This window comes from Mesoplodon densirostris, chromosome 7 (assembly GCF_025265405.1).
Source record: "Mesoplodon densirostris isolate mMesDen1 chromosome 7, mMesDen1 primary haplotype, whole genome shotgun sequence".
In the NCBI taxonomy this organism is placed as follows: domain Eukaryota; kingdom Metazoa; phylum Chordata; class Mammalia; order Artiodactyla; family Ziphiidae; genus Mesoplodon; species Mesoplodon densirostris.
In genome coordinates, this window is record NC_082667.1 from 61,695,282 (window position 1) to 61,707,267 (window position 11,986).

At 38.5% G+C, this 11,986-nt stretch overlaps 1 protein-coding gene across 1 annotated transcript; it reads left to right on the plus strand.

The window, feature by feature from the left end:
- The first annotated feature begins 486 nt into the window (after positions 1 to 486).
- Positions 487 to 5,422, plus strand: LOC132494176 (olfactory receptor 52B4-like). Its single transcript, XM_060105199.1, is given in 4 exon segments — positions 487 to 641; positions 2,378 to 2,463; positions 4,495 to 4,995; positions 4,998 to 5,422. Coding segments are annotated over 4 exon segments (1,167 nt in total).
- Positions 5,423 to 11,986: the final 6,564 nt, after the last annotated feature.

The window sequence follows — 11,986 nt, forward strand, 5'->3', positions numbered from 1 at the left end:
CCCAGGGACTTCCAAGGTCCAGCCAAGGCTCAGGACCCTCTGCTTTGAGACAGCTGCTCTCATGCTTTGGTGCACATCACAATCACCTGAAGGGCTTCGTACATCCCAGATCTCCAGGCTCGACTCCCAGAGTTTCTGATTTGGTGGTCTGGGGTCCACATTTGCCTTTGTCTCACATTCCAGGTTGATGTTAAGGCCCTGGGTCTTGGATTCATGCTTTGAGAAGACCGAGTGCATTTACTGAGGTAGGACTCTTTGCAATGTGACAATCACTATAATTGACAGAGGCACAGGGACATAAAATTTGTGGCTTTCTAAATGAATTTTCCTCCTGTGCCATTTTGAAGTGACAGGACTGTCTCTCCTTCCTGTTTGGTGTCCCGTTCATGAGTTTTACCTCTATGACCTATGCTCAGTCAACTGTGCAAACTAACAAAAGGAATGGAGCTAAAAATGACTATTTCAGTATAGAATGGTCCGACAGAGATGTACTTGAAGACATGGGAGAGCCGGTGGAGGCCGCTCCAGTCCCTGGAGAATCATCATGAATTCAAGAAAATCAATCGGAGGATGTATAGTGTTCTTGTAACTCCTGAAACACTGTCAGCAGGGATGTTTTCCAGGAGTCGCTTTTTACACTGGTGAGTCATTTTATTACTTTATGGGCAAAACTATAGGAATCCTCCTGAGGTTTGACACACTTACACTTCTAGAATATCAGCTGATGAAAGGAATATGAAACAACCCTTATAATTTTATGTAAAATTGACTTAAGTGTGAGCTTGGAAGTTTCAAACACATTTTTCACAGGCATGTTCTCAGGCCACTGGAGAGGCTGGTGACAAGCTTTGGAGGAGTCTAGGTAATTTGCCTAATATCAATCGTAGCCCCATCCATAGGTGCACCAATAGGGCTAAGTGGAGATTTCAAGACACACCCACGGTGTAGCCATACCCCTGTGGAGATTTAGACGTTCAGGTGATTTAACGACTGGATGGTTCTGATGACTGGATTGGGTTCTCTGGTCAGAGCCCACTATGCAAACCCAATCACTCAAGAGTTAAGCCAATCATCAATCAAGAATTCTGCTCCGGGCTTCCCTGGTGGCGCAGTGGCTGAGAGTCCGCCTGCCGATGCAGGGGACACGGGTTCGTGCCCCGGTCCGGGAAGATCCCACATGCCACAGAGTGGCTGGGCCCGTGAGCCATGGCCACTGAGCCTGCGCGTCCGGAGCCTGTGCTCCGCAACGGGAGAGGCCACAACAGTGAGAGGCCCGCATACAGCAAAAAAAAAAAAAAAAAAAAAAGAATTCTCCTCCCACTGTGGGGAGGTTTTGGATGTTCTGAAGATAGAAATGTTTTGTCTAGTTGATATTATTTTTACTGGAAAATCCATTTTGAGGAAAATTTAATATGTTGCTTCTAAATTCCTGGGCAGAGGATATAATAATTCCACCTCACTCCATTGGCCAAAGCAAGTCATGAGGCCATCACAGATGCAAGGGAGTGGATAACAGACTGTAGCTCATGATGGAGGAGTTGTCTTGTGTGGACAGCAGAGGGAAGAATTATTGCCATCCATTTGTGCAGATAGTCCCACTCGACACACTATCAGATTGACAAATTTTCAATGACTTGACAATGTAGTCTACAGGCAAATTTGTGAGGAAAAAGTTTGTGAGGAAAAAGTTACTTTCATACATTGCTGTTAGTAATGAAAGATAGTGTAACCTCTCAAAGGGAATCTATCCATATAGGACAAAACTACAAATGCATTTACCCCTTGACCAAGGTAACCCTACTTGTGGAAATAGACCATCAGATCTTCAATAGAATTATCCAACTGGAGAAGAGACAGAAAATACAGAAAAATCAAGAGACTTTCAAATACTGATGCAACAATGTCAAAAGGTCTAACATATGTGTTGTTGTTGGGATGTTGAAATGAGAGAAAGGGACAGAAAAATATTTTGTAAGAAATAATTGCTGAATATATCCAATTGTGGTAAAAACAATAAATTTACAGATTCGAAAATCTCTGAGAACTTGAGGGACTTTAAAAACAAAGAAAGCTATGTGTAGGCCTCTGCAGATCAAACTGAAAATTAAGATAAAGTGAACAATCTTGAATGCAGTTAAAGGAGTTAGGCAAATGGAATAGAGACATTTCTAAGGCATCAAGACTCACACGTCTCCTACTAACTGCTAAGCTCGTACAATTCTATACCCTTAGACAACAGAGGTAAACATCAGTGTTCATGACTCTGGAATTTGAAACTCATGTGAATTTCATTAATTGTTTTCATGAAGAATAAAACTTTAAAAACCATGGATCCATATTAATTGTAAGTATTTATATTCCTGTTGCATTACAATAGGCCTGAAGCAAGGCTGGTTTACATGGTAGATGATTTATGTGTCAGATTATCTGGAGATGAAAAAGAGAGAAAAGGAGTGGGAGGAGGTGAGGAAGATGTGAAGTGGTCTTAGAGACCCAGCCCATTTAGGAAGAAGGTGAGGCTCTTGGAGACAGTTCTGTCCCTGGAGCCCTGGTGTAAGTACTTTCCCTCAAGGGCTCTTGTGACAGAGGATAAAGAGCCCAAATCCTGCAACAAGGTAAATTTCATCTCCAATTGAACGTCTGTTCCAGAAGACTCAGTCTAAGGCTGATAAATGAATTATACACCTGCAGATGGGGTTGGTTCAAGGATGAAGGTAAGTGCTGGGCAGGTGTTATGTCCCAGACAGGCCAGAGGGTACAGGATACTTGGAGGCCGTTAATATGTGTGGAATGATAGTGACCAGAGACACAAATCTGGTTGGTTCTAGCAGAAGTGGAGGGTGAGGTCTGGGGAGGGAGGTGAGAATACATGGTCTATCTGATGTTCCTGAAAGTTAGTAAACAAAGAGTCATCATCCAAAAAATAACTGGTGCCCAATAAGTGGACCGGGCATTAGAAGATGGAGATACTGACTTAGATTGCAGATATGTCTTGGCAAATATGAGAGGAGCCCTGAGAATGTCTGGGATCTGTGCTGGGGTTCCTAAAGCAGGGTGTGGAAAGAGAAGACCTCCAGGGTCTCTTAGGCAGATGTGAGAAGAAAACATGAGACAGGAGACATTTGAAAGGGGATTTCTAGGATGAACATGTATTACACCAAAGTCGTTCTATCAGGAAACCAAACGGGCAAGTACCCCTGAGTTCCCTGGCTTCCATTTTTCAGTGAAAAAAAACCCCAAAAAAACAAACAGCACTTCCCTTTTACTCCTTTTCTCCAAACACACACCCATCCTCAGCTTCTATCATCTCCTCCCTTCTCAAGCCCCTCTCTGTGTTGAATTGTGTCTTTCTGGCTTTTTCCTTCTCACAGAGCAGCCCTATACTCTCCAGAGATAGTTCCCTGTATCAAGGCCAGTGACTAGACTCTCTTGACCAGTAACTGTAATTGTAGAACAGTTTTTTCCATCACTGGGAGGATGGTTATAGGAGCTGATTTTCTTCCCATCAAAGAAAAAACAGAGGCACCAAGAGAGGCAACCTGGGATGGAACATAAACTGTTAATGAGCCTAAGACATAACTTATACTGAGATAGATATTCTGAGATACCCGTCAACAGAAAGAATCAACATTTGTCTCCAATTTTCTAAAACCACCTACTTAAAGTTTGCTTCACTCTCAAACTTAAACCCCTAGGGTCCTGGAAGTTTCCCATTTTTTTCTGCATCTGGATTAATGAATGAATGAATGTACACTAAGAACCAAATGACAATATTTCCGCCTGCAGAAAAATGTTCCAAATGTCATCCCCATCCCCTCCCAGCACTAATACCTTATTTTCCAATTTCAGTCATTTCTAAACGTAGTTCCTAAGATGTGAACATGAGCAGTGTGTCACCTCAGGCACACAGGCCCTGTCACTGTTATTCCTTAACCTTTGTCTACTGAATCCCTTCACAAATGTGCAAATTGTATGTGGTGAATTCAGAGAGATTTTAAATCTCATTTCCATCAGTTAGGCCAAATCTGCCTGTATGACCCCACACGCTGCTTTCTTCAGTATTCCCTGTGCATAGCCGCCTGGATCTGAACGAACACTGTTCATAAATGGTATACTTCAATTTGAATACCTACATTTTCCATATTATTTCATTCTCTTTTCATTCTTTTTATGATAAATCATCCACCACAGGTGAAGTTCAAGTTTATATTCAAGAAACCTCTTGTTACAGCCTTCACAGGTATATATAATGATTTCCTTTGAATATTCATAAGCCTCTGTTGGTAGGAGAAATATATACAATGATATGTTTTGTTTGATTATATGGAGATATGCATATCTTTTAATTAGACTGTCACTCATTGAAGCAGAGAACATACCCTATTGACTTTTTATGTTTCTTATTATTTGCATGTTCAAAGAAGATGGAGAGTGTGAGATATGCCAAAAGACTATTCCAGGAAAATCTGGATTTTCCATCTCTGTGAGTATGAGGTGATGTCTCTGGTGGTCTCCATGGGTATGTTTCCTTAAACCACACTGGTGTCAGTCACACAGTCTTTTACTTGCTGGGCATCCCTGGCCTAGAGGACCAGCACATTTCCATCCCTTTCTTCTTTTCATACATCATTGCCCTATCTGGGAACAGCCTTCTCATCTTCATTATTGTGACAAAGCACAGCCTCCATGAACCCATGTACCTCTTCCTCTGCATGCTGGCTGGGGCAGACTTTGTCCTCTCCACATGCATAGTACCTCAGGCCTTGGTCATCTTCTGGTTCTGTGCTGGGGAGTTCTCCTTGAATCGTTGCATCAAACAGTTCTTCATTACACACAGCACTTTCATGTCTGAGTCAGGTACCTTGCTGGTGGTGGCATTTGACTGCTACATTGCCATATGCTTCTACCCACTGAGATACACCACTATTTCTACACACACACTGATTGGGAAAATTGGTGTTACCATCTTTCTGAGAAGTTATTGTATGATTTCCCCATGATATTTCTTCTGAAAAGATTGACTTTCTGACAAAGTAATATAATTCCAGACACCTGTTGTGAGCACATTGGCTTGGCCAAATATGCTTGTAATGACATATGAGTAAACATATGGTATGGACTCTTTGTTATAATGTCAACAGTGGTCTTAGATGTCCTATTAATTTTCGTTTCCTACACGCTTATTCTCCATGCTGTCTTTCACCTGCCTTCCCAAGATGCTTGTCACAAGGCTCTCAACACATGTGGCTCTCATGTCTGCATCATCATCCTCTTTTATGGGCCTGCGATCATCACAACGCTTACTCAGCATTTTGGAAGCCAGGTTCCACCTCATATCCACATCTTGTTGGATAATGTGTGCATTCTGGCTCCACCTATGCTGAATCCCATCACTTATGGGATCAAGACTGAGCAAATTTGAGAGCAAGTAGCTCACATATTTTTTCCAATGCAGAAATAACTTTGGAGGAGGAACAGTGTTTTCAGCATCTCTAGCTATCCGTGATGTGAATGATGGAACTGGTGGATATAAATGCTAGTGGTAAACTGACACACTAGGTAATAGTTTAGTGAATTGTTTCTGTAGAATGTTCACCAGGTAGGTACTGAACTTCCAGTTTCTACTGTCAAAGCAGTACAGTGAGCAGTGTTGTGTTTGACTGAGTAAGCTCCATCCCGCACAGAGTATGTGGCTAGAAATAGGACTTCCCAAAGTCTTACATCTTACATATCACTAACCTGATCTTTGGTAATAGAAGAAATGAGAACAATGCTCTGGTTTCACATTTTTTTCAATTATTCGTCACTGAGTTTCTCATCCTTTGAGACATCTTGTGACATCCCTGAACTATCACATATAAACCTGCATTCCTTTACGTCTTTCTATGTAGCTAAGCGACTTTCTTAGAATCAGTGATTCTTAGGGTTTCAGGTATTTTTATTATACTATAATTTATATACTATCACATATATGTCAGAGTACAGGAATGTAAATGAATTGCTTGAATCACATTTTCAAAACCCTTTGGGAGACTGAGGCTGATCTCTTGTGTAATGGGAAAATGCTAATGTGGTATTTGATGGGTGTTATGTACCAGGAGAATGTTGAAGAACAGGAAGTCCCTCAATCTTCACATCAGACCATGATCTTCAGTGATCTCATCAGCTGGGCATTCAAGGACTGTTTTTTGGCCTCCTTTAATGCAGTACTTCCTAGATCAATTTCCAAGGAATTTGCACTTCCATTGACCCGCCAGCTCATTAATGCTTTCCTTTCCCAATTCATGCCATACTCCAAATATATCCATGGTTTGTCTTGGGATAACATCTCTTGACTTGTAGAAAATACTTTCTCCCAGGTTTATTGAGATATAATTGCCATACAACATTGTGTAATTTAAGGTGTATATCTTCTTGCTCCTACACACTTAGTTTTTTTTTTTTTCTTTTTGCGGTATGTGGGCCTCTCACTGTTGTGGCCTCTCCCGTTGCGGAGCACAGGCTCCGGATGCGCAGGCCCAGCGGCCATGGCTCACGGGCCCAGCCGCTCCGTGGCATATGGGATCCTCCCAGACCGGGGCACGAACCCGTATCCCCTGCATCGGCAGGCGGACTCTTAACCACTGCGCCACCAGGGAGGCCCCACACTTAGTTTTTTACAGCATGATTACCACAGTAGCATTAGTTAATGCCTCCATCATTGAACAAAATTATCATTTCCTTTTTTTGTGGTGAGAACATCTAAGATGTACAGTGTTATTGACTTTCAAGTATATGACACAGTGTTGTTCACTCTAATCACCATGCTGTTATTATCCTGAGAACTTAGTCCTCTTCTAACTGGTAGTTTGTACTCTTTGACCAACATCTCCTCCTTTCCCCCACCCCCAGACTCTGGCAACCACCTTTCTATTACCAATCTCTCTGAGCTCAACTTTTTTAGATTTCACATGCAAGTGATATCACACAGTATTGATTTTTTCTCTGTCTAACCTATTTCACTTGACATAATGCCGTCAAGTTCCATCTGTGTCATCACAAATGGCAGGATTTCTTTCTTTTTTAATCTGGAATAATATTTCATGATACATATGCTGTATTTTCTTTATCTATCTATGTGTCCATGTACACTTAGGTTGTTGCCATGCCTTAGCTATTGTAAATAATGCTGCAATAATAAACCTGGGGGTGCAGATGATTTTTGAGTCAGTATTTTCATTTCCTTCAGATAAATACCCAGAAGTGCAATTTGAGGATCACATGGTAGCTATATTTTTAATTTTTTGAGGAACCTCCATACTCTTCTGTAGTGGTTGCAACAATTCACATTCCCACCAACAGTGCACGGTGGTTCCCTTTTCTTCACATCCTCACTGACACTTGTTATTTCTTGTCTTTTTGATAATATCCATTGCAAAGGTGTGAGATGACATCTCCTTGTGGTTTTGATTTGTATTTCTCTGATGATTAATGATGCTGAGCTCCTTTTCATGTACCTGTTGGCCATCTGTATGTCTTCTTTGGAAAAATGTTTATTCAGAGCCTCTGCTCATTTTAAAATCAGATTGTTTCAGTTTTTCCTATTGAGCTGTATGAGTTCTTCATATATTTTGGATATTAAGCCCTTACCATTGTTGAAAAATTCAATTAACAATCAAATTGAGAAGAAAAAGAGAATGTTTTTCGAGCCAAATTGAGGATTATAACCCAGGAGACAGACCCTCGGAATCTCTGAGAACTGTTCTGTCTCTTAGAAGTCGAAGGCAGAGTACATTTTTGAGACAAAGGATCATACATCAAATGACATACTGACATTTTACATAAAGTTCACCAAAGATACATAGTCCAGATAAGCAGGTACAAAGTGAACAGCAAGTCACCATGACCCCCTACAGAGTTGGAAAGAAGGCTGATACTTTAAGAAGTTACAGTGTTAGCTTCAGAAGAAAGGAAGAAACACATTGCTCTTTGTGATTGAGAAACATTTCTCCCTTTGAGGAGATCTGTTTAATGTGTAAGGCAGATGCACATTGCACATTAGGGAGGGAAGGAGGAAGCCCAGACAGACAGAGAGAAGAATCTTATGTTTAAATGTTCTTGTCCTGCCTTAAAATATACATTTTATTTCATTACCAGATATACGATTTGCAAATATTTTTTTCCCAGTTGGTAGGTTGCCTTTCCATTTTGTTGATGGTTTCCTTTGCTGTTCAGGGGCTTTTTAGTTTGATGTAATCTCACTTGTTTATTTTACTTTTGCCTTTGGTGTCAGTTTCAAGAAATTATCACCAAGACCGATGTCACATGGCTTACTGCCTATGTTTCCTTCTAGGTGTTTTACAGTTTCAGGTCTTCTGTTCAAGTCTTTAATCCATTTTGAATTGATTTTTATGAATGGTATAAGACAGGGGTCCAGTTTCACTCTTTTGCATGTGGCTGTTGAGTTTTCCCAAGACCATTTGTTAAAGAGACTGTCCTTTCCCTATTGTATATGCTTGTCTTCTTTGTTGTAAATCAATTAGCTTTATATGGATAGGTTGATTACTTGGCTCTTTTCTGTTCCATTGATCTTTGTGTCTGTGTTTCTGCCAATACCATACTGTTTGATTACCATGGCTTTGTGATATAGTGTGAACTCAGGAAGTATGATGCCTCTAGCTTGTTCTTTCTCAAGATTGGTTTGGTTATTTGGGGTTTTTGTGGCTCCATACAAATTTTAGTATTGTTTTTCTATATCTCTGAAAAATGCCATTGGAATTTTTATAGGGGTTGCATTGTATTTGTAGTTGCATTGTATTTGCAGATTGCTTTGGGTAATATGGTTCTTTCAACAGTATGAGTTCTTCCAATCCATGACCACAAAATAATTTTCCATTTGTTTGTGTCTCCTTCAATTTCTTCCACCAATGTCTTATAGTTTTTAGGGTACAGGTCTTTCATCTCTTTGGTTAAATTTATTCCTAGGTAGTTTATTCATTTTATGTAATTGTAAATGGAATTGTGTGTTAATTTCTCTTTTGGATTGTTTGTTATTAGTGTATAGATACAGAAGTGATTTTTGTGTATTGATTTGTATCCTGCAAGTTAGCTGAATTTGTTTTTTTTGCTAACAGTTTTTTAATTACTACTGAGTTTGAATATTTGTTGGATAGTCTTATTTCTTCTTGTGAGTTAAAGATAGCTATCATTTGTTAAGTGATTAGCAAATTGCAGCTCCATGCAATAAGCATGATACCAAGGAAACTGAAACTCTGCCAAGATCAATGGAAGAAGTAGGGACAAACCAATTTCTGTTTTATTTTTAAAGACTGTTCTCTTGGGTCCTCTAACTTGTAAATGATCTGGCTCTTCCTGTCTTTGCTCATTTAACTCTTGAAAGCTCTATGTTGTTCTTTTCTGTTTTCATTTTTTAAAAAAAACAATAATTATATTTTCTCTATTATATTTAGTTTAACTATTTGTGCAGTATTTTTTAAAACTTTTTATTTTATATTGGAGTATAGCTGATTAACAAAGTTCTGATAATTTCAGGTGCACAGCAAAGCGACTCAGTCATACATATACATGTATCCATTCTCCCAGAAACTCCCCTCCCATTCAGGCTGCCACATAACATGGAGCAGAGTTCCCTGTGCTATACAGTAGGTCCTTGTTGGTTATCCATTTTAAATATAGCAGTGTGTACATATCAATCACGAACTCCCTAACTATCCCTTCCCCCACCCTTCCCCCCAGTAACCATAAGTTGTCCTCTAAATCTGTGAGTCTGTTTCTGTTTTGTAAATAAATTCATCTGTATCATTTCTTTTTAGAGTCCACATATAAGCTATATCATACAACATTTCTCTTTCTCTGTCTGACTTGCTTCACTTAGTATGATAATCTCTAGGTCCATCCATGTTGCTGCAAATGGCATTATTTCATTCTCTTTAATGGCAAAGTAATACTCCATTAGTTAAAAAAAGACAAACATTAATAGCTATATTTGTGAAATATACTTTGTCTTTTTCATTGTTTAATGTTTGAAAATTCTTAAGCTATGATTTGACTGTTGGTTACATCAATTTCTATATTTTAGTTTTTAAAACTCAAAAATGAAAGATTATTTAATCAACAGAGAATTTGAGTGAGGATTACATGGGATATTATACATAAAGTACTTGGAAAGGCATCTATAGACTTAGAGGTTTTATATATATATTTGCTGTCATTATGATTATGTTCATTCTTTTTTGTTTCATTGAAGTTTTATTTATTTATTTATTTTATTGATTTACAATGTGCTAGTTTCCAGTGCATAGCAAAGATAAGTGTATATGTATATATATATATTATTTTTCATATTCATTTCCATTATGGTTTATTATAGGATATTGAATATAGTTCCCTGTGGTATAAAGTAGGACTTTGTTGTTTATCTATTTTATTTTTTATTTTTAAATTATTATTTTAAAAAACTGATGTATAGTGGAATTACAATATTGTGTTAGTTTCTGGTGTACAGCATAGTGATTCAGATATATATATATATATATATATATATATATATATATATATATATATATATATATACATACATATATAATCTTTTCATTTTCTTTCTCATCAAAAGTATTAGAAGATATTGAATGTAGTTCCCTGTGCTATACAGTAGTCCCTTGTTGTTTCTCTATTTTCTATATAGTAGTTTGTATCTGCTAATCCTAAACTCCTAATTTATCCCTCCTCCACCCCCTTTCCCCTTTGGTAACCATAAGCTTGTTTTCTATGGCTGTGAGACTGTTTCTGTTTTGTAAATGAGTTAATTTTTGTTATATTTTAGATTCCACATATAAGTGGTATCATATGCTATTTGTCTCTCTTTTTGACTTACTCCACTTAGTATGATAATCTCTGGGTCCATCCATGTTGCTGCAAATGTCATTATTTTTTTCTTTCTATTGTTGAGTCATATTCCATTGCATATAAGTACCACATCCTCCTAATCCATTCTCTGTCAATGGACATTTAGTTTGCTTCCATGTCTGGCTATTGTAAATAGAGCTACAATGAACATTGGGGGTGCATGTATCTTTTCAAATTAGAGCTTCCTCCAAATATAGGCCCAGGAATGGAATTGCTGGATCATGTGGCAACTCTATTTTTAGTTTTTTGAGGAACCTCCATACAGTTTTCCATAGTTGCTGCACCAATTTACATTCTCACCCATATTGTAGGAGGGTTCCCTTTTCTTCCCACCCTCTCCAGCATTAGTTATTTTTAAACATTTTAATGATGGCCATTCTGACTGGTGTGAAGTGATACCTCATTGTAGTCTTGATTTGTATTTCTCTAATTAGTGATGTTCAGCATCTTCGTATGTGCTTATTGGCCATCTGTATGTCTTCTTTGGAGAAATGTCTGTTTAGGTCTTCTGCCCATCTTTTGATGGGTTGTTTGTTTTTTCTTATTGAGTTGTATGAGCTGTTTGTATACTTTGTAAAGTAAGCTTCTGTTGGTTGTACTGTTTGCAGATCTTTTCTCCCATTTTGTAGGTTGTCTTTTCATTTCATTAATGGTTTTATTTGCTGTGCATGTTTAATATTTTTGATACTTGTTTTGTGACCCTGGATGTGGTTTATTTTGTTGCATGATCTCCAGAATCTTGAAAAAATATATTCTGCTGTTGATGGATGGACTGATTTATACATGTCCATTAGAATTTGTTGGTGGTGTTATTTAGGTCTCCTCTATCTTTGCAGATTTACTGTCTAGTAGTTGTATCAATTAGTGAGAATGGGCTATTAAATCCCCAATTATAAATGTAGATTTGTCTGTTTTTCCTTATAGTTCTATCAGTTTGGGGAGAAGCTTCAAGATGGCGTAAGAGTAAGACACGGAGATCACTTTCCTCCCCACAAATACATCAGAAATACATCTACATGTGGAACAACTCCTACAGAACACCTACTGAACGCTGGCAGAAGACCTCAGACTTCCCAAAAGG